The sequence below is a fragment of the Callorhinus ursinus genome, unplaced genomic scaffold, assembly GCF_003265705.2.
Source record: "Callorhinus ursinus isolate GAN/ISIS: 27379988/994484 unplaced genomic scaffold, GSC_fseal_2.0 scaffold80, whole genome shotgun sequence".
In the NCBI taxonomy this organism is placed as follows: Eukaryota; Metazoa; Chordata; class Mammalia; order Carnivora; family Otariidae; genus Callorhinus; species Callorhinus ursinus.
In genome coordinates, this window is record NW_027397142.1 from 3,650,015 (window position 1) to 3,672,519 (window position 22,505).

A 22,505-nucleotide genomic window follows, 5' to 3' on the forward strand; every position below is an offset into this window, starting at 1 on the left:
GGGAGACTCTTGGTATTTTCTAATTCAACTCGTGGATTGGAACGTGGCTCCGCTCCAAACGCGGCCGGTGACTTGTAGGACCCCAGCCCTGGCCTCGGCCGCCGCGCACGCCCTCGGAAGACTCGGCGGGGTAGGAGCGCGAGCCGGCCGCGAGTGTCTCTGTGCGCACCACGGGCGGGCCGAGGGCTGATTGGAGGGGGGGGGTCCCCGGAGAACCAATTTGGGATTTGTTGTGAACAGCATGGAGGAGAATGACCCCAAGCCCAGCGAAGCGGCGGCGGTGGAGGGGCAGCGACAGCCGGAATCCAGCCCCAGTGGCGGCTCGGGCGGCGGCAGCAGCCCGGGCGACGCGGACACTGGCCGCCGGCGGGCTCTGATGCTGCCCGCGGTCCTGCAGGCGCCAGGCAACCACCAGCACCCGCACCGCATCACCAACTTCTTCATCGACAACATCCTGCGGCCCGAGTTCGGCCGGAGAAAGGACACGGGGACGTGCTGTGCCGGCGCGGGAGGGGGAAGAGGCGGTGGAGCCGGCGCGGAAGGCGGCGCGGGCGGCGCGGAAGGAGGCGGCGGCGCGGGCGGCGCCGAACAGCTCCTGGGGTCGGGTCGAGAGGCCCGGCAGAACGTGCCCAGTGCGCCCGGTGCGGGCGGGCCGCTGCCCGGCGGCGGCGGCGACTCTCCGGGCGACGGGGAAGGCGGCTCCAAGGCGCTCTCGCTGCACGGCGGCGCCAAGAAAGGCGGCGACGCCGGGGGCCCCCTGGACGGGGCGCTCAAGGCCCGCGCCTTGGGCGGCGGCGACCTATCGGTGAGCTCGGACTCGGACAGCTCGCAGGCCAGCGCCAACCTGGGCGCGCAGCCCATGCTTTGGCCGGCCTGGGTCTACTGCACGCGCTACTCGGACCGGCCTTCTTCAGGTGAGCCCGCCGCGGGGAGGCCCGCGGGGTTGCGGGGCGGCGCTGGCGCGGGAACTTACCCAGAGGAAGAAGACACCAGGACACCCCCCACCCCCAACACACACAAAGACACACAAACAGGGACATTGTGTGCTGCTGACGCTGGCCGGGGCAGCGGCCAGGAGGAGAGGGGGCCCGATTCATTCGCAGGGGGGTACAGATTTCTTAGAAAAGCAGAAGCGACAGGACCTTCCCTCGCTATCTTGCCTTTGGGGGTCACTCCCCAAAGTCCCTAGCCCACCCCTCCCCTGGCTGGAGTTTATTTGGTGAGACCGGGGGTGGCTGGAAGACTAGCCTAGAATCTGGCACCCTTAACTCTTTCTCTGTCCTTCCAACTCAGTCCAGACCCAGGACCCATGCCCAGCTCCCTGCCCCCCTCACCCCAGTTCTAGGCTCATCCTACGATCCAGTTATCCCAGATGAAGCCCGGGAAGAAAGAGCAAGGCTCCAGGCTCTTCCTTCCACCCTTCGCCTGGGCTGAGAAGGGAGGAGTTGGGGGGGGGGGGGATAGAGATAGGGAAGGCACGGAAACAGGGGCCCTTCGCCCGGTTTTAGTTGTCTGATCACACGGTGGGGAAGCTCAGCACCCATCTTGCACACTGCTCCGAGGAGGGAGGCCTGCGGTCCCCCAAAGAAAGGACCTTCTCCCAGAGGTTTCCTGGGGCACCTCTCAGGGAGAAAAGAAGCAGATTTCTGCGCGGGAGGGTGGGTGGAGGGGCCAGCGGGTGTGTGCAGGGGTTCTGGGTGTATTTTTCATAGATCTGGATTCTTAAAAGCTAAATGCACGTCCTTGTAGAAATCATCAGCTGCATGAAATGGGGGTCTGCGGCTGCGAACCGCCATTAGGAGGGGACTCCATTTGTCCCTGAGTCGGCAGCCCAGACCGGACCCCGCTGCCCCCCCAACCCTCAACTGTTTTGCGGGGGTTGTTTACCCAAATCACAGCATAACTGAGTCTCCCCTTGGCCGCCTTCCCGCAGAAATGTGTGTATATATTTCTGATGAAATCCACATTTCTCCAGCTAGATCTGAAATTTGCTCCATTGTTCTCGCCTCCCTCCTTTGTTAATATTTAATTAACATATAGGCTCACAATGCGGCCAGCGAGGAGCCTCGGCCCGGCTTTGTGCAGCGGCGGAGTCGCGGCCGCGCCAGGCCCCGGTGGCCCGAGGGAGCCCCGCAACCCGGCCGGGCGCCAGTCGCTGGTCTTCCTGGACTTAAAAACAAAACAAAAACCCAGAAAACCATAACGTAACATTTGTGTTTCTTGGCCTTTTAGAAAGAAGCAAGGCAGAGAGTTTTCTTTGCCGGGGTTTGCTTCTGTTTCTGCGACTCTCAAGTGTTTACGTTTTGAAAGAAAATCAAAGAAAGAGAACTAAAAATTCTGTTTTTAGGGAGATTTTCTTTCCGCAAAATGGTGTGTATCTTTTTACGGGCTGGTTCGTGTGTGCAAGAGCCCCAGGACCAGGGGAATTTGGAGGGTAGGAAGCGTGCTTCCCCGGGACAGTGGAGACGCAGAACCGGCTCCCGGAGCACGAGGCCGCGGTCGGGTCCCAGCAGGTGCGGGGCCTCCTGAGGCCTAGCGGAGCCACCCGTACGTAACCCTCCGCGCGCGCCCCGGCAGCCTCTCGATCAAAGCCCGCCGGCCGGCGCGGAACCGGCGCCCTTGGCGTGTGCGTGGCGGTGGCGGTGGGTGCGCGCGCGCGGGGGTAGGTGCGCGCGCGGGGGGTAGGTGTGTGCGCGGGGGCGCGGGTGTGAGCGTGGCTATGCTCTAGAATCTAAAAGGCCGGGAGTTTGAGCCGAACGGCCCTTGGCACCCCCTCGCCGGCGGCCACAGCCCCTCTACCGGAGTTTGCCTCCCGAGAGCGCACGGCTGGGTAGGCGGGCAGGGTGTTCTCGGCGCCCGCTGGGTCTCAGGACCTGCGGAGCACTCAACCCTCTCCACATTTCGGGCTCGGGTCGGGTGCACCGAGAGCGTACGGCGAGATCCCTCCGCCGCTGCTGCGCAGGGCGGCGGGGCTGTCCCCTGGCCCTGCAGGGTGGGCTCGTGGGCCCCCGGCGGAGACCTGGGGGGCTCCGGCTGCTTGAGGGAGCCGGCAGGGGTCCAGCCTCCCGCCGCGGGCGTCTGGGAAGGAGTTGGGGCCGGAGCTCCCCAAAGTTGGTTCACTTCACAGAGTAAGAAACCCACACGTACAGCCTAGCTTTCCTCCCCTAATGGCCTTTGCCATCTCTTCCCTCAAAGACACCCTTGTGGGGCTGAACTTCTTGACACCAACAAAAAGAAAGCGCTTGGCCCTCCTTTCTGCTCTCCTCACTCAGGCCTTTTCAGATGGCGGGGTCCTAGGAGCCTTGCCACCACTGGCAAAGTGGTGCCTCAAACCAACCTCAAGTGGTGCAGGGGTTGTCCCAGTGGGAGGAGCCCAGGCGGGGGTCAGAAGTGTGAACCCTTTGCACAAGGTCAGCTGGGCTCCTCTCCGGCCTCCAGGGAGGCAACCCCAGTCTGGGGCAACCAGGTTCCCTCTCCTGCACTGGGAGACTGAAGGGGAGGTGACGGGGAGTGGCTCAGTGCTCCTTCCCCACCCAGGAAAGGGTCCGTGCGCTCCCTCCCCTCCAGGAGAGAAACAATGAACTTGGGCCCACTAGGCCAGTTAGGGGAGGCAGAAAGGGGGCTAGGGTGGAGGCAGATCCACGGGCTTGTCCTGTTCTCTGGATGCACCTGCCCCCTGACTCCCACTGCCCCTGGCACCTGAGGCTATCCCCTGTGGGCATCCTGTGGGCATCCTATCACTGTTCCCTGGGCTCCCACTGTTGCTACTCGGCCTGCCCCGCCCCTCCCCCAACCTTTCCTCTTGCCTCTCCTGTGCCCCCCTGCCGTTATGCCTGGACAGAAAGGGACAGAAAAGGCCATGCTAGGAAGTTTGGGGTTTTTGCTTTCCTGCAGGAGTTTTCCTTTTATCTGGAGGCCCTTCTTTCTTCTTCTTTTTAATCTTAAGTAAACTCTGTGCCACATGTGGGGCTCGAACTCTGAGTGACCCCCGAGATCAAGCGTCGCATGCTCCTCCAACTGAGCCAGCCAGGTGCCCCTGGAGACCTTTCCACTAAGCCTGCTCTCTACCCCCACTCACCCCCTCACACCCTGATGTCCTCGGCCTGGCTTCTGGCTTTCCAGGGGTGGGTCCTGGAGGCCGGGTGGGAGAAAGTTCAGTCCCCAGTGTGCAGCCGGACTGGGCACTTTCCTCCCAGATCTCTGCGGCCTGAGTTGGCAGACAGGCCTGGAGCCCTCCTAACCCTGTGCTCTGTCCCCTGTGCGTGCCCAGGTCCCAGGTCTCGCAAACCAAAGAAGAAGAACCCCAACAAAGAAGACAAGCGGCCCCGCACGGCCTTCACGGCAGAGCAGCTGCAGAGGCTCAAGGCCGAGTTCCAGACCAACAGGTACCTGACCGAGCAGCGGCGCCAGAGCCTGGCACAGGAGCTCAGCCTCAACGAGTCACAGATCAAGATTTGGTTCCAGAACAAGCGCGCCAAGATCAAGAAGGCCACGGGCAACAAGAACACGCTGGCCGTGCACCTCATGGCGCAGGGTCTGTACAACCACTCCACCACCGCCAAGGAGGGCAAGTCGGACAGCGAGTAGGGCGGGCGGGCGCCGGAGTCTGGTCTCGGTCCGCGCTAAACAATGCAATAATTTAAAATCATAAAGGGCCAGTGTATAAAGATTATACCAGCATTAATAGTGAAAATATCGTGTATTAGCTATGGTTCTGCAATATTCTATGTATATATAATTTACAGGTGGTGTAAAATCCAAAATATCTGACTATAAAATATTTTTTGAGTTTTTCTGTGTTTATGAGATTATGCTAATTTTATGATTTTTTTTTTTTTTTTTGCGAAGGGGGCTGCTTAGGGTTTCATCTTTTCTAATCCCCTAGGCTCCATTGTGGGACATGGGACACTTTTATTTTTTAATTTCAAAAGAAGAAAAAAATTAAAACAACTTGCTGAAGTCCAAAGATTTTTATTGCTGCATTTCACACGACTGTGAACCGAATAAATAGCTCCTACTTGGTCTCTGAGTTCTGCCACTTTGTTTGTGTGGGCTTGGTGAGGACAGCAGGAGGGTCTGCACCCCCAGCCCCGGCCCCGGGAGGGGGGGGGCGGAGGAGGGGGGATGGCAGCAGCGCAGGGGCCCTGGCAGGGCCCCGGGGGACCGTGGGGGTCCTGGGAGGAGTGCCGCGCCTTGGTGGCAGTCAGGAGCGCGCCCCCAGGCCCCCAGCCTCGCGCGGCTCCCCTCCTCCTGCCTTCTCTCCGGTTCCTCCTCCCCCTCCCCCTCCTTGCCGAGGCCCGGCAGGCACCTCCGTGTGCTTCAGTCCGCGTCTGTTGCTGTCCCCTCTCCAGCCGCCCGCTGCCCGAGCCAGCTCTCTCGCCTCCGGGCACCGTTGCAGGGATCCCAGGCCCATGGGCGCAGCATGTGGCCAGAGGCCCAGGGATGGTGGAGCCGCCCCTGTCCTGTCCCCCAGGCCTGGGGTGTCTCCTGCCGCCCCGTCAGCTCCCCAGCGGCGCTCCGTGGGCCCCGGAAACAGCGGAGGTCTCCTGCTTCTGGGCGCGCAGAGGGCTCTCCAGCGGGAGCTTGTGTTTTCTTCCTTTCTTGTTTTTCTTCCCTTCCTTTTTTTCTTTTTTTTTAAGTGGCTGCTTCTGCTTTGGAGAGCATTCTTTCAAGGTGTGTGTGTGTGTGTGTGTGTGTGTGTGTGTGTGTGCGCGCGCGCGCGCGCGCGCATATCTGTGGACCGTGTGTAGAGACGCGCGCAGACGTGTGTGAGTCCACAGTTCCCCAGCGTGTGGCTACCTTGACTTCTGGAGGAACTCAGAATCCTCCAGGATTGAGAAGAAGGAAGAAAATGTGTAAATAATCATTTCTTATCACTTTTTGTCTTTTCTTGTTTTTTTTTTAATATACATTTTATTTTTTGAAGGTGTGGTACAGTGTAAATTAAATATATTCAATATAACCCCACCAAGTACATATATAAACACATTATCTATATATATAACTCTGCACTGTCTTCTGGTTAGTGTATGGAAAAAGAATCGTGTCCAAATGTCCATCTGCAGCCGGGACAGCCCAGAGGGTGTGCCGGTGGCTGAGCCAGACCCATGGCTGAACCCCTGAGGACTGAGGGTGAACGTTTCTCTTTGCCTTAAACCTCTTTATTTCACTGCGATAATAGTTTCACTTTGTACATACTAGTGCAAACCTTTTTAAAAAGGAAACTATAAAAAGAAAAGTTGTAATTTAAAATTCTGTGAAGAACCATCTGCTGCTTAGGAAACTCAATGAAATGATATGCCTTCTTAGCAGGAAGCAAAGTTTTTTGGTTTTTATTTTTTTATTTTATTTTTCTTAGTTTATAAAACATGTGCATTTTACAGTTCCAGCATCAAATATTTATAATCTTATGAGAAATGAATGTTTCTATTTACAACTGTGGTTATCAGCATTGTGAACATTCCCCTTGCATTTTTTGTGTGTTTAAATTCTTGAAAGTTACATTAAATAAAAAAAAACCCATTTATTGTAAAATATTGAACGTCCAAGGTGGCATGACTAGTTTTTCTGAGCGTGTTTCTAAGTCCCGCCCAACTGCTCTGGGCGTCCTCCCTGTGGTTCAGGCGCTCCTGGCCTTTGCCTCAATCAGAGCAGGGGTGCAACTGTTTACTTTTGCAGCCAGAGGTACAAATTAAAAAAAAAAAACCACAAAAACAAATTAAGACACTTTGAATATCTCTCCTGTGTGAGCATAGAATAAGCAAAATAATTTAAGTACATTTCTTTACCAGAAGGAAGTGTTCAAAAGTATGGTTCTATTTCATTGCATCATTGTTGAAAGTCCTACAGAATGCAACAGGTCTCTGGCCTCCCTACTGTTCCTATGGGAGAGCGAGAGATGCTGGTCCCTTGGGAAGGGCTCTCTTTTACGTTTTGTTTTTAACCCCCAAAAGCAAAGGACATGGACACATCCAGAGACAGAAGTGAGGAAATGACAGACTTTGCCCTAGCTGACCAGCCGACCAGACGCATCCATCCGGGTAGTGTTTTGGGGAGGGTGGTGATGGCCAGTGTGTCCAGGCAGGATAGCCGAGCGCACCCGGTGTGCCCAACTAATCTATGTCCAACCTTCCCTGGCTTGGAAAAGATTCTTCTCCCAGTAAAAGAAACTCAGAGACTAATGAGGATCATCGGCTGCCAAAGGAGACTGGTGTTTTCGGTACTACCTTGGCTTCCCAAGTGGAAGCTGGGTCTTGGGGCAGGAGAGGGGCTACTCCCAGGATTTGCAAAGATGCACTGATGGAGAGAGAGCTGGGGTCTCACCACGGAGGCTCTGGAGTCCTAGCTGCCTGGTCTCAGCAGTGCCCCTGGGTCATCGCCAATGGGGCATGATCATTCAGGCAATCCCAGTGTCTCCCCCCTCCCCCTGCACAATTCTGAGGATTTTTTAAACACTAAACAAAAGGACAGGGACTTCTATTACCTGATTGACCACTCTCTCGTTTTAATAAAAAGACAGTATGGCAACATTAAGCAATCATTCTTATTTTTTAATCTATTCACAAATCATAACATTGTTGAGGGGCTGTGTACAGTTTTGTAAGGTAATGAGTTCCCCGTCCTTGGAAGAGTGCAAGCAAACATTAAGCCTGCAGTGGCATCAGGAGTTTTTCTTTTTTTGTCTCTAATAGGTGATTGGACTGAATGAACCCCCAGACCCTCAAAATGCTAAGATTCTGGTTTTGCTTCTATGTTTATTACATTTTTAATTCAGTATACAATCTAAGTTTGAGACTCATGAAGAGCCACTGTTGCACCAGCCAGCCCCCTCTCTCTTAGTGGCAAGTGGAGACCAGAGCCAGGCCTGCAGCGGAGGCAAGGCTCCGTTCTGATCCAGAGCCTGGACTCAACGGCTTAACGTAACGTGCCTCGGATCTGAACCAGGACTGCAGCACCGAGAGCTGGTGGAGCCTGGGGCCAGACCCGGCCAGACCGCTTCCCCTTCAGAAGGCCAGTTTCATAAATGTTCTTCAGAGGAAAGCCCGTTTATAAAGGAGGCCCTTGCTCTTTCCGGCCAGAGGGCTGCCACGGCCCAGGCCTGTCTGTGTCCCCAATCCGCCATAGCCCAGCAAAATCTAGGCGGGACCTGGGAGCCCGGGTGGGGGAGTATTGATGCTGGTTGCCTCCCGGGCCTGCTTGAGCAGCGGCTCTTGCGGGGCTGCCAGACACCAGACAGAGAGGCCTAGCAGGGCCCCTTGGGGTTCAGAGGGCTTTCCTCTTCCGATGCCCAAAGTGATCAGAGGAGGAGGGTCCAGCCTTCAGGCCGGAGTCAGAATCCGAGGGTCAACACAGGCCTGAGGGTCACCCAGTGTGGACCCGCCATGTGCTTTCTTTAGGGGAAACAAGGAAGGAGCCACGCGGGTGAATCAGTGTAATCTCCAAGAGAACTCCAACTTTTTTTTTTCCTCGCGTGAAAAGGTTAAAGCGATGGGGGCTTCTAGACCTCCTGGCACAGGTGTGCCTGGCGCACAGCGCTCAGCTCACAACAAACACCCCACACTGTATATGCAAATACGCTCACCGGCCGCCCAGCGCTGGCTGGCGGGGAGGCCGCGTTTGCTGGCTCTCGCTCGGCGACAAGTCATTCTGTCTCCCGCTGATTTAATATCCGACCTCCGCGGTCTCTGCCTGCCCAGACAGCTCCCCAAGCGTCCCCGGGACGTCCGGGCTCCGCCGAAACCCGCCGCCGGCCAAGAGGAGCTGAGGCGGCTGGGAGGTGCATACGGACTGGCGCCCAAGGGCCACGGCGCAACGCCGACTGCTCTCCACTCCACAGCCGCACCGCGACACCCGCCCCACACTCGCTCGGCAGCCCCCGCGCCGGGCCTCGCGGCGGGGCCCCCTTTCCGCGCTTCTCCAGCCCGCGGGGCCGAGGGCGAGGTCTTCGGCAGACCCCGCAGTAGAGGCGGGTGGGGTGGCGTGGAGCGGGCGGCCCACAGGCGGGCCACGAGCGTTGCGCCCTCCGGACCCCGCGGCCTGGCAGGCCGGGGAGGCCCGGCGCCCGCGGAGACAGGCGCGCGCGTGGGTGCGGGGGCCCGGAGCTCCCGCGCGCCTGTGCGTGACCCTGGCGGATGCGCCCCACCGCCGGGCCGCGTGAGCCCTGGATACACCATTCGTGTTGTTATTAATTTCAAACACTTCATTGTATTTCTGCTGCCCGCCCACAGAAAATAAAAGGCCATTCCTGAAATCGCCTGAAATGTAATAATATTCATTAAGAAAGTGGCTCCTAATTGTGAGATTTAATCAAGCGTGGTCCACTGCTGCTTGGCTCCGGCTGGTGAGGCCGACGATGACGGCGTTACTGTTACTGTTTTTTGTTGTTGCTGCTGCTGCTGCTGCTGCTGTTAGTAGCCCGGTGCTCAGGCGCCAGAGTGCCGGCCACTTCTTCAGTTTGGGGATTTGGGGAGCCGCAAAAGATGGAGGAAGGGGGGCGGGACGACTCCGGAGCCCCGGGGAACAGGTGTGGTCCAAGCTTACTGCCCTTGTCGACCCAGTCCCGGGCCCGTGCAAGGCCTGAGCAACAACTCTGGGCGGACGTAGGGGCTCCCCAGACTCCTAGGCCCTCCATGTCCCCGAGAGACGCCAGGGCCGGTTTTCTGGGATGGGGAACCTTGGGTCCAGAGCCCAGGACACCTCCCTCCTCTATTGGTTGGCCCCCTTTCAGGGCTGAGCCCCGCGCTTTGCTTGGAGCAGAAACAAAGAGTAGCCGGATCTGCCTCCTGGGCCGCCTCTTCGTCCCCTCGGCCTGGAAGGCATCCCAGAGAGGCCCCCGTCCCAGTCCCCCGAAGACCGGGAGGGAAGAAGAGCTGAGGGCCCAGTGGGTTGCGCCGCTGCTCGGCCTGCGCGCCTCCCCCTGCGCAGAGGGGGTCGGGGTGGGGCGCGCGGGCGGGAGGGACCCTCGCACAGAGGGGTGCTCCGTGGGGCCGAGGAATGGTGGGGGTCACTGCGTGCACGGACCGTCTGGAAGAATCGGGGAGGGCCGCCGCTCATCCCCATCTGCCAGGCTGCGAAACTTGGCCGTGCGATCCGCGCGCGCGCTGCCTGCGGAAGGGGCCGCCCAGAGCCTTTCAGCCGCGCCTTCGGGGTTCTCTCCTCCCGCCAAGTCCTTTGTCTGGAAGGGGACTGTCAGCTCGGCCGTGGTTTGCCTTCTCCTTCCCCCAACCTCGACCCCCTCCGCTAACTGCCCTTTCTTCCCTTCGCTTTTCTCTCCTCCTTGGATGGGTAATCACAGGCTCCAGCTGCCAAGCGCACTGCGAGGAGCTGCTGCCCCGTTTCTGTGTCTGCGGCCCCTCCCAGCAGAAGACTGGCCGCTTCCCCCCAACCTCGCCGGGACCCCCGGCCCCTGCCCTCTGGCGTCACTTAGTGGCCAGGGACAGTGCATCGGACTTTTCCCTTTAGACCAAACTTTGTCCTGAGGTTTTTGGTAGCTTTAGTCTCCCACTCCTAGCAACAAAATGTGAGTCCTGGAAGCTGGCATTTCTTTGGATTCAAGCAATAGCCAGGGACGTGGCAGAATCATGAAGTGCCCAGGCCAGTACCCCTCTTCTATTACTACAAGTAAGTTGCCCCCAATAAACCGCTTACATTACAACTCAGAAGTCTCAGATTATACCTTCCCATGCTAAAACATCTGGATGAAAGTTGGGAAAATCTCTATCCCTCGAATGAATGATGACTATGCTGGCTTCCAAACATCTGTCCCTTTGGGGAAAGGCTGAAGCCAGCAAAGAAGCAGTGGGCTGAGCTTGCTGTCAGGTGCCCTGAGGTCTGTGCCTCCACGCTGGGGCTCAGTCAGCTCAGGTTTCAGGGTTGTTGGTTTTTTTTTTTTTTTTTTTTCATGCAATCACATAACATCGCCCAGCACAGAAAGAAGTGCACTACAGTGAAGGTACAGTTTTGTAACTGCCCCCATCCCAACTCAGCCATTCATCTGTCCAATAGCAAGAAAACCTACCTAATGGGCTTCCCCATGGAGTGTTTCATGAGGGAAAATGAGCCTAAAGCGCCTGGCCCAGAACAGGGCTCGGCAAGTGAGAGGTTACCTTTCTACTTGGCAATGACCTGTGCTGGACTCGGCTGTGGAGGCCACAAACCTGGTACCAGCTTCTGGTAGAGCACTTAGCCTTCCTGGCTCCCACCCCCTAAAGCGGCCTCTATAGAGTTTAGGGAAAGGAAAAGAGAGGAAATCGTGACTAGGAGAGACAATCACTGCTGTGTGTCCTTTGTCATGGCAGGACTTGGACACGACGCACACATCCTCACCCCAGGATTTCCCCCCACATTTTTCCTGACCACAATATGAGTAAGATGCTGCACCTGGGGTTTCCACAGAAGCCCGGTAACATCACACACTGCTCCATTTCCCGTTCCCATCCATAGTCGCTGCTCTTGGCAGTATCATCGCATCGCCCCGAACCCGATTTGACTCCAAGCACAGGACGCGGGTATCCTACTGGACAGTGAGGCCGGAAGCCAAGCTACACCTTACACGTGGGCCCCAGCCTGTGGTTACACAACTTGCTGTCTCCCCCCCACCACCCCTTCCTCCAAGAGCGAGGGGGCATCCTGATGGCCTGATGAGCTCTTTGGTCTAAACAGTGAAGGGTCTAAGCAACCCTTTTAAATTAATTGCTGTTCCTATAGCTAAAAGCATAACAGGCTTTGATTACATGCTAACCAGAATGAAACATAATCCTGAGTTAATTATGTGGAGATAATTTTATAATTATATCATTCAATTTAAGAAGCAATGTGTTGTTAACCTCCTAATTTTCACAAGAGTGATGATTCAAAATAAAAATGGTCATAAATCTGGACCTTTTAAAAGACCTATCAGGGCTGTCTCTTCGTTTTCCCCAAATGGCAAACGTGAATATCAACTCAGCCTACCTAATGTCCCTTTACCTGCACACACTCCCACCAAGAAAGTGGAAAACACTGGAAAGTCTCAGACAAAGAGGGCCGTCCATCTGAGCAGAGCATTTCCCAGCGCTGACCTGCTCTCAAATGCTAAGGAAGCCCATCTGCATTTCTATTCTGTCCAGCTTGTATGTGGAAGTAACACCCAAGGTCCCTGATGGAGAGCCCCCCCCCCAATGTCCTGTCTCTGAGACACTCCAGCTGGGAGTGAATGGAGCCTGGAGCCTGGGGCTGGGGGCTGAGGTGAAGGTCAGACCCCAGCCACCCCTGCAGGTGGTTCATTTCCTCTCCCAAACACTAGTGCCCTCCGAGGGGTGCCCCGGGAACCCCGCGGGACCAGGACTGGCTGTCACCGGCTCCCCTCCCTCCTCCCTCCCTTCCTTCCCCCACCCCTAAGCCATCGTGGAGGAAGCTCTGGTGGTGTGGGAGGTGAGGCACTTTAAGAGGTGCCCCACTGGGATCCAGTCAAGGCCCATTCTGCTGGCAAGCTGGCCTTTCTGAGTGGTTCCCGGGGAATCTGCAAAGGGCTGGAGGGTCAGAATATCGGGTCTGGGTGGAGAGTGAAATTGTCTGATTCTTGTGAGGTGATCAAAGGTCAGCCAGACACATTCCCTTTGGACACCGGGTGAGCCGCAGAATTTATTCTGGCCGACTGCACATTGCCTCGAAGCGGGCGATTCGCGGGTGACTCATCACCTGGCAGGGACGAAGGCAGCCTTTACGTAGCCACGGGAGCATGCCCTGTAGGTTCCGAGCCCTAAGGACACAGAACCAGTGCGTCAGAGGAGGAACAAAATACAAACCACTGGAGTCACAAGCCAAACACCCCCAAACACAAGGCGGGCGTGACAATGGCCTTTGTGCCCGGCACCGAATGGGGTAGCTGGGCACAGGGGAGGCTGGGCACAGTGCAGAGTAGGCCGGCGTCGGGCTCAGGCTTCCACGCAGGTAGGAGCATCTGGGGCTGAGGGGGCCCCTCCCCACACACCGAGGGCTGGCCCCTTTCCTTGCACGGCTGAGATTTGCAGCCCCCCCTCCCCCCACAGGGGTATCTCATTCACACCTTTTTTTTTTTTTCTAAATGCTTCCTGGTCTAACTTGAATATGCAATGAGGCGCCAGGGCTTTGTGGCGGAAATATAATTAAACTGGTGAAAGATGTAAAAGATGAAGAATGAGGATGACATCAGGCCGATTTCACACTTGGCAGTCGGATAGCTGGGCCCAAGCCGCGCTCTTGCCACGCAAGGCAGATCAAAGTGCCCTGCCACTGCTAAAAAGGCAAAAGGAGACTTAAGTATGCTAATCCCCAGGACAAATATATTTTAATCTTGTTAGAATACAAGTTAATGCTGCAGCTCAGTGGCTGAACTTGGTCAGACGGTAGAGATCCATTTTTATTTTAGCTATGAATGAGGTAGACCTCCTGGTTTATTCATAGGTAGTAAATGTACAGAACGAACCCCTCTTTGGGCTGGGTCCCCCTCACATAGCCCTTGCTTTGCTGGGGGGTGGGCTTCGGGAGGCTCCCGGGATGGGATGACCCCTGACACAGTTCATCTCTCTTCATGCCTCCCTCTCTCTGCGCAGGATCCTGATGGCCAGGAAGGAAACTCCACTCATTTGGCAGGAGAAGAAACAGGGAAACTCTGAAATTAATTAAAAGATTCTCCAAAGCAATCTGTTTCCCTTTAGGCCTGAGGTTTGACAACCAAACCAATTCCTTTCTATCAGCCCCCTCACTTTAATTTTTACAATGTCAATTTTCATTACTATTAATTATTTGCTGAACTCCAACTGTATATTCGGGATTGCCCTGATTAGCAAGAAGCTTGCAGGTTCTTGCGATTGAGTTTCAATTCCTATTAGATGTGAATATGTAAGTCGGGTGTGTATATGCATATGGAGGGTATTAGTTACATAAAGAGGGAAAAAAGCTAAGTCTGTTGCGCTCCCCTGCAAAGAAAACCATTATGGTAAAATATTATATATAATTGCAGCTGTATCTGTACATCTGTGTGTGAGTGTGTGTGTGTGTGGGGGGGAGACAGAGCGTGATCGCGAGAGGGAGCGTGCACGCCCACTTAAACGTAAGGTTACAGAAGGTTAAACTGCCCCGTAGACCTGCCTGCTGAATATTGCTGATGGCAGCCATCTAAAAGGTAATTTCTGTCTTGCTGCTCCAGTGTGTGTTAGAATTCCCTCTGCCTCAGGCATAAAACCTGACTCCCACTCAAGCCAGCCAGCACATCCCTGCATTCCAAAGACCCGCCCTGCAGCTCTGGCCCACCCCGGTCCCCACGGAAGGCTGCGGCGGGGCCAGTGGGGGAGGGGCAGCCCCCAGCCGCCCCCGCCCCCGCCCTGGCGCGCCCCCGTTTCCAGGACTTGGGAATGTCCGTCTGCCCTAATCCTCTCAAGCCTCCCTCAAGTTATGAAGTGGCTGGCAGGCACTGTGATTACTGTGCCCACGCAGCCAGTCCGTGGTGGGTTCCACCAGCCCGGGAAGCCAGGCCCAGGGGCTTAGCGGCCCCCAGCCAGAGAACAGTCCCGTGATGCTCTCGGCTCCATGCCTTTCGGGTTTTGTCCTTTAGCTGGTGGTTACCTTAGAACACATTCTAGTCCTTCCTTTGTGCTTCTCGTCCCAGCCCCCCTGGCCGGCGGACATCCGGGCTGTTATGCCCTTCTGTCTTAAAGAAGAACATGGCCTAACTCGGGCGGAGTCCCTACTATGCGCCCGCATATCTGTTTCCTGAGGCCCGGGTAACAAAGAGCCACACACTGGGGACTTAAAACATAGAAAGTTGTCGTCTCAGCTCTGGAGACCGGAAGTCAGGAAGCAAGGCGCCAGCCGCATGGGTTCCTTCTGGGGCTCCGAGGGCAGCTCTGCCCGCCCCCCCCATCACCAACCAGCTCTGGTCATCCGTGCTTGGTGGTCCCTTCCTCTGTCTTCACAGGCCTGCTTCCTGTGTGTGTGTCTGCGTCCCAATTTCTCCTTTTCCTAAGACACCAGTTACATTGAACTGAGGGCCCACCCTTCTCTTGATTCCCTCTGGAAAGACTTTGTTTCCGAATACGGCCACATTCCCAGGTTCACGCATGGACCTGGATGTGGGGGCATACAACAGCAGCCAGGACAGCCAGGACTTGGCATGCAGTGTAGACTGTCTTAAACTCCTCTGGTATCAAGCCCTGCACCGTGGGTTCTGTTCTTACCATGGGTTTCGGGGTGCGGACTCTAGAAGTGAGCTCCTCCTGGAGGTCGCGTGTGCAGCGGTCTCTGTGGCTGGGTCTGAGCGTGCCTTTGTTCTCCGTGTGACACAGCCTTTCAGCTTCCTCTGCTGGGCTGGGGTCTTGCTGACACACCTTTGACAGGTGGGCCTGGCCAGCCCATGTCCGTGTGACCCAGCGGGACATCGTCCCTCCCGTGACTCAGTTCATATGAACTGGCTTCGTCAGATGCGGAGCACAAGGTTGCTAGGTTGTGACGACCCCTTTCCCCCTCTGTGCCTTGATTTCCCTCCCGTTTAGCATATGATAGAGGGTACTGCGTGCGCTCGCTGGTGGCTTAGTGTGACGCACGCGGGATTGGGCCTGGCACGGGGTGGTCACTCCCTGGGTAAGCGTCAGCTCTGATGCTCCTCTTTGCCAAGGTCACCTAGGATGCTTTAGTTGTGAAAGTGTGGAATTATAACTCCTGTGTGCTGCCCTCTGGGTTCCTCAGTTTCAGGTAAGCCTCACCCCCTCCTCCACCCTCCCCGGCTCTGCAAGCAGCAGATGCCAAGGAACCTGAGCTTGGGGACCAGCCAGACCTGTCTGCGAGCTCAGACAACCCTGGCCAAGTCCCTTGTGTGCTCCGGACCCTGTTTTCTTCAAAACAGAATTCTACCCGCCTCAGAGGGAGGTTGGCATTCTGCACGTATGGGCATCCCCACGGAGGCCCCTGGCACTCTGGCCAAGGTGGGAGCCGAGGCTGGCCCTCCCGTGGCCCCGCTGGATGCTCTCGAGCACACCCTGTGCCCTCAGAACGCTTGTTACTGGGTGGCTGTGTCGTCACTGTCTCACTAGCTTCCCGTGGGAGTGCGTCTCGTTCCCACAGAGCTGACCAGGGGAGTGTGGGACTGCGTGTCTCAGGCCCGAAGCTGGTGCACTCTGCAGGGCAGACAGCGGAGCCCGTCCTTAGGCGCCCAAGCAGACACCCTGCAGCTAGAGATTCTCTTTCAGGCGGAGGGGAACAGAAAGAGAAACGTTAGGTGGAGACGCATGTCTGCTCTCTCTCAGAGGCCCAGCAGCAAGCACATCAGCTGTGCAGGGCAGGCACACCCCTGGTCGTAGGCTCTGCCTGTCTTCCATCTCTGGCTACCTCGGGGCCTGCCAAGCACTGATCCTGACTGCCGATAGCAGGAACCGCAAGCATTCACCGAACATTTCTGAGTGCTAGGTGCCACACAAAGCCTGCAGAGACCAGCTCACCTCCGGTGGGTGAGCCCTATTACTAGCAGGGTCCTAGCAAGGCCCAGGGAGAGTACGGGACTTCCAAAAGCCACCACCCTGGGACCTGGCAGACCTGAGATTTCCTTCCAGGCAGAGGCTTGGCTAATCCCAAGGAGTACCTTGCCAGGATGGATGCTCGGCGTCAGGACATACGTTGGATGGGGAACTGTGGCAGAGACGTGGTGCTCCCCAAACATTCCATGTGCCCCTGTGGGTTTCCCAGCCTCCCTGACAGTTAGGTGGGGACACCAGATTAGCATTGACCAATGATCTTGGGGCACAGTGGCCCCCTGGCACCCTTGGGTCTGAGGTTACTAAAAGCAAGTGTGAGTTCCCCACGTTCTTTCCTGCCCTCACAGCTCTGGACACCAGGGTTAGATGGTGATGTCACGGAGCGCTGAGGCCCACGTCTGCCTGGCTTCCTAAATAGCTGCATGGAGCAGAGCCGCCAACCCACTTTGGACATGTGGTGGTGGACTCAGCAGACCATGAGATACACGGACTTGTCAGCTGGCCCTGGCCACAGAGTGGCCTCCCTGAACCCTGTACCTCACAACAGGACTCTGGGACCAGCCTGTCCTGAGGGAGGCAGATAGTCTCCCTGCCCTTGACCCTCCAGCTCCATGTCTTCACTCTCCTCCCCTCCCCATTTGCACTCCAGGTGTCTAGACCCAGAATGCAGAGGCAGACTGAGGTTCGCACCCTGTGCCCAAATTGTCTCCATTGTCATATGCACTTACTGCATACTTATGCAGGGGCATTTGCTGCGGAGGGAAAGAGCAGGGTTCAGGAGGATGTGGCATCTTCCATGAGGGGGTGTGTGTCTGCGGCTGTGTGCAAAGCCCTTGGGCATGCCACACGCCCTCCTGCTGCCTGGGGCCCCCCTGTAACATGATGGGATGTGTTGGTGTTTGCCACATTCTCGTAATCTGCTTGGGATGATAAAAATTCAAGGCTAACATGTTTTATTATTCCTACATCCAACCCTCTTTTCTGATGATTCTGGGTGACACTTGTTTAGCTCAGATAAATTTACATTTTCATCTCTACTGAACTTAGTAGGAGAAAACCATATGTTTAACCACGTGTTATTGGTTGTATGTCTCGTATGACCCCTCCACCCAAAAATATAGTGCTCATACCCTACCGAAAACTGAAAGCAGCGAGTGGGTTTTTTCCTTGCTTTTCAGAGAGCATCCATTGACCTACATTGGAGTTTCCTGTTATTTGCTAGTATGGAGACCGAAGTGGTCCAGAACCACTGGGCCCTCTGTGGGTCCCTCAGACCTTGTTCAGGGTGAAGGGTGTGTGTGTGTGTGGGGGGGCACTGGGGAAAGCATGAATGTGTCTGAGCCAGCAGCTTGGAACAGGGCCCCAGGACCCCTACTATCTCAGGGGTGGGAGGAAGTGGGGAGGGGTGTGCAGGACGCAGATGGCCCCCCTCCCAGACCAGAGGGCCAGAACCAGCCTGAAGCTTTTCTACTGGAGGGGCAGGTAAATGGGGCTCAGGCCTTCGGGCCACATCCTGGGGGATGGAGGTCCGTGGGTGGCCATGAAAGAGGCTGTTGCCTGACTATCCGAGGTCGGGGTGGGGTGGTGGGAGATCGTGCAGGCATGCCCACCAGATGCTAGTTCATGAGGGGATGGGGATGTGGAGGCCGGCTTCAAGTCACATCGTGAACAGGCCCAAAGAGATGGTGTTCCTAACCACTAACCACTGAACTGCAGGGACAGCTCACTGAGATCCACAACGGATGTGCCCAAGGTGCACCTTGCAGGACCAGGTCAGGGAGCGGGCAGGCAGGGGTGAGAGGGCTGAGGGCAGATCCCAGCCGAGGGGCTGAGCAGGCCCAACCAAGCAGGACAGCTTCAGCCTGCCAGTGGAGGTAGGGCCAGAGACCCTGACTGAAGGAGCCAGATGAATTGAGGGTCTCCAGAGTTGAGTGAGGGAGGCCCCAGGCCCTGTGGCCTGGGAGGGCAGGCAAGGCCTATGTCCCCAGCTCCTTAGGCCTCTGATGAGTGCAGCAGTAGGAGAGGACCACCCATCTGCCCTAGGAAAGCTCACGTTCTCGGGAAGCCATCTCCAGAAGTTGACCTGGGGAGTAGGTGTGCATGTGTGCAGGTGAGTGTGCATGTCTGTGTGATGTGTGTTCATGACTATGTGTGATATGTGCAGCTGTGTGTGCATGAGTGTTCATGCCTGCATGTGTGTGCCCACCTGTGTGTGCACACCCACCTGTGTGTGCACACCCACCTGTGTGTGTAGGTGAGTGTGCATGTCTGTGCGATGTCTGTGCATGACCATGTGCGATGTGTGCAGCCATGTGTGTGTGCATGTGTGTGCCCACGTGTGTGCACACCCACCTGTGTGTGCATGGTGAATGTACACATCTGCATATGTGTGCGTGCACGGGTGCATTCGTGTATGCGTGCACATCTGTGTGTCAGGTGAGTAAGGTATCTATGAGGGCAGGTTTCTACTTGTTATTGTATTTGTCATCAAATGCTAATTGCTTTGGGACCTGAAGTCAAACCATGATGTAGTCAACTGGAGGACAGAACCTCTTCCCACTAGATTTTTGGGGACTAATCGGGCAACTGCTGTGCACACTGAGGTTAGATGCCCGGGGTCAGCTGGATGTCAGGAGTACCCTGTTCCTAGTTGGGATGGATGAGCCTCAGACAGCAGGGCTGGGACTGGGGGCATCAGGATTGCTAACAGGGACCCAGGCATCTTGAGAACACCCGGTGCACACTTGCCAGGTTGGTGCCCCTGCCTAGGCGCCTGGAAGGGGGCACGTGACGCTGCAGGAGAAGCCGCAGACCCACCCCCAGCTGTGCCCACGGGGCGTCCCAATTTTGCAGAGGAAAGAAGAAAGCAATCTGGAAACAATTCTGAAAAATAGAAAGAGTTCCATTTTTACTCCTACACAAACTCGAATTATCTTTCTTGGTGTGGTTGATTCCCATCAGCAGGAGGCCTTTTTAAACATCCAAAACACGAGGGACGCAGCACGGGCCAATGTCCTTTACTATCTGCTCACTGAGAAACTGCACAATGAGAAAACATAATGATGAATTAAGAAATGCTTTTAGATGCACTGATCACAAGGGCATCTGCAGATACCGACTTGTATAAACATGAAACACTTCATTTATCCAGCCTGTCAGAATTGCTTAACATAAAATGAATTAACAGTTGTGTCATTTAGGATGCTTTCAATCACAAGGAACAGTAAAAGCCAACTCAACCTGGCGTAGACAAGCCCCAAGGTTCAGCTGGATGGCATCAGGTCAGGCTTGACCAAGGCTTGCGAAGGTAAGGAGGGCTGGTTTCCTTTGTCTTTCCCTTTGCCTGCTGTGGTGTCAGCTTCATTCTAAACTTTCTTCCCTGCATGGATACAAGTTGGCTTCCTGCAAAAACGCAGGTCATGAGCTTCTTAGTTCACATCCAGAAGGAAAGCAACCCCCGGCCCCAGGGCCCATCCTCAGAGAGATCCTTCCCAAAGGCTCCCAGCAAGCATTTCTCCACTCTTCACTGGCTTAAGTTGGGTCATGTGATCTCCCTGAGCCAATGATCAGGTGATGTGCTGACTGACCCACCCAGTCAGGGCCCTCCTGGGGGTGGGGGCGGAGCCAATCCTTCCGCGGAAAACCCTCGTCCTGTGTGGAAGGAAGAGTGTCGGGGTGGCACAGGATGGGGCCCACCAGAGGTGGGAAACCTGCAGGCGTGCTCTGTAGATGGACCTTGCCCCACCCTGGGGAGCGCATACTGGTTGAGACCACCTGTCCTAGGGGCGGGGTCCGCCACTTTCCAGACCTCTTGGTTCTGGCCCCAGCTCTGCTCCAACCCCGGGCTGAGACGGGTCGGCTCTTCCCCCGTTAGGACATGTTAGTCTCCTAATGACCCCTCCGGGGCTTCTGCTCCTCATCCTTCCCCCTCTGGTCTGCCCCTTCCCACCAGGTCCACTGTGGGCCCACACTCAGGGTCGGTGCAAGGCCCGAGCATCTCCTGCTCCAAGTCGTGACTGGGCTGGCTTCTGCTCCGTATTGGCCCAACAGTGACTTTCAGAGTCTTTGCTGTCCATTTGTCCAGCCACCAGCTCCTTCTGGAGCCGTGACTCCAGGAGTCATTGTCCCTAAGACCCCATTTTCATCCCAGGAAGAGAAAAGCCCCTTTGCTGTCTGGGCTCCAGGTGACTACCTGCCCCACACCTGCCTCTGGGCACAGATGTAATGAAAACATGCAGGCCGGTGAGGCGTCTCCGATCAGAGCTCCATCCTTGGAGCCGGACTGGGCCTTCCTTGGCTTTAGGAAGCCACCCATGCCTCCGTGTCTCCGTGGCCAGCTGGTCCCTGCGAGCACACTTCCGGGATTCTTCCCAACTCCTCTCCAGCCCTGCTTTCACACTGTCCCTGTGGCCTGGCCCACACCACATTCGTGGGCTCCCTCTCCTGCCAGGGCCCTTCCTGGGGAGCCTCCCAGGCCACTCCGCTTGGTCAGGGGTCAGGCTGGATGGGTGCCAGGAGGGGTCTTCCCGGGGAGAATTCCTCGAGCTACAGGTCGCCCACCAGGTCCTCTGACCCAGAGAGGCGGACTTCAGGGCTGCGGGAGGGAAGACAGGCATGTGTGACATCACACCGAGCAAATGTGGGTTCTGCCTACAGTGTCGCCATCTCTGAGGCACAGGGTGGAACTGAGGATTGTCGTCACTCAGCAAAAAGTGTTGGGTGACCTGCACAAAATTAATTTCCTGGTTGTCGTGTAAATTCCCAGGGGATGTATTCGCACAGTTGCCTGTAATGTGACAGCCTGAACACAGGTCGGTGGGAGGATGGTGAGACCTGAGGGAGGGGAGGTGATGAGGGTGTCCCCCATGCACCCGCACACGGTGCCGTCACCAGCTGCCTCTGGGGAGGACGCACCGCAGGGTGGCCGGGAGCAAGATTCGGGGTTTGGATCTCCAATCAACCACTGCCCAGCCGTGTGAATCCAAGAAAGTCTCTCAGCCTGTCTGTGCCTCAGTTTCCCTATCTCTGTGCTTTCCGCATTCGGCTGTAGGATGATCACCTGTACCCCCAGGCCAGACACCTGGACACTCCTGTTTGCCTTGACTACTCCGAGTCATCTGCTCCGAGAGCCGAGGTCCAGGCTTGCAACGGAGGGTGACCGGTCGGAGCCCCAGTGCCCACACAACCTCCTCACAGCAGTGTGCAGACCTCAGGCCAGGCAGCTGTCCGTCTACGAGCCCCGCGTCCTCCTCTCGAGCCAGGCTTAAGTCTCGTCTGTTGCAGTGATTCTCAACCTTTTCAGGTAAAAGCGTCTCTTTTTTAACATCCAAATGCAGACTCTGAGGTCTATAACCTGATGGTAGTTATCGTTTTGGTACTTTCTGAGAAAACAGACAAAACCAAAAAACCTTAGCATTTGTCGATCGCATTAGCACCCACACGTATTTGAGGCACAATTTATATATGTGTTCATATGTAGACACACAAATATATGCATTCAAAAATACATACACCCATAAATGTATCTTTATATCAACATAGATACCCACAAATATCTATATATCTATATAATATATACACCTACACATATATATGTATAAATATACACATAAACATATACACTCGCAAATATATACATAAACACATACACCCACAAATACATGTTAACAGTAGGTTGCTATAACAAAGAGGCCCCAAAATACAATGTATTCTGCAAAGAATACAGAAGTTTACTTTTCTCTGATGACATGCTTCTGCAGGGAAAGGCACGGGGGCGGTGGGGCAGCTTTGGTCCAGGGGATCATTTGGAAACCCACATTCCTCCCCGCGGCTGTCCAGCGGGACTCTCCATGATGACAGAAACGTTCTGCGTGTGCCCTGTCCAGCACGGTAGCCACTAGCCCGCGTCGCCACTGAGCATTCGCAGCGTGGCTGGCGCAACTGAGAAACGGAATGTCAGTTTTATCTAACCTTAGCTCATTTAAATTAGCCGCCCACGGGGCTGGTGGCCACGGCACGGGA

General features: G+C 55.9%; 1 protein-coding gene across 2 annotated transcripts; it reads left to right on the plus strand.

Annotated features, from left to right (window-relative positions):
• The first annotated feature begins 7 nt into the window (after nt 1-7).
• EN2 (engrailed homeobox 2) lies at nt 8-5,009 on the plus strand. Of its 2 annotated transcripts, none has more exons than XM_025862224.2 (2): nt 8-914; nt 4,271-5,009. In XM_025862224.2, the coding sequence occupies exons 1-2, from the start codon at nt 242-244 to the stop codon at nt 4,585-4,587; spliced, it is 990 nt and encodes a 329-aa protein (XP_025718009.1). In that variant the 5' UTR covers nt 8-241; the 3' UTR covers nt 4,588-5,009. The 2 variants fall into 2 exon arrangements, 1 of the variants encoding a protein (XP_025718009.1); XR_012376676.1 differs by lacking the exon at nt 8-914 and adding an exon at nt 2,624-2,830 and having other exon boundaries at nt 4,271-4,401.
• Nucleotides 5,010-22,505: the final 17,496 nt, after the last annotated feature.

What these genes read in the sequence shown, in the direction of transcription:
- EN2 (XM_025862224.2), top strand. Translation starts at nt 242, where the DNA reads ATGGAGGAGAATGACCCCAAGCCCAGCGAAGCGGCGGCGGTGGAGGGG. An exon ending in CTCGGACCGGCCTTCTTCAG is followed by an intron (nt 915 to 4,270) that starts GTGAGCCCGCCG and finishes GTGCGTGCCCAG; the next exon opens with GTCCCAGGTCTCGCAAACCA.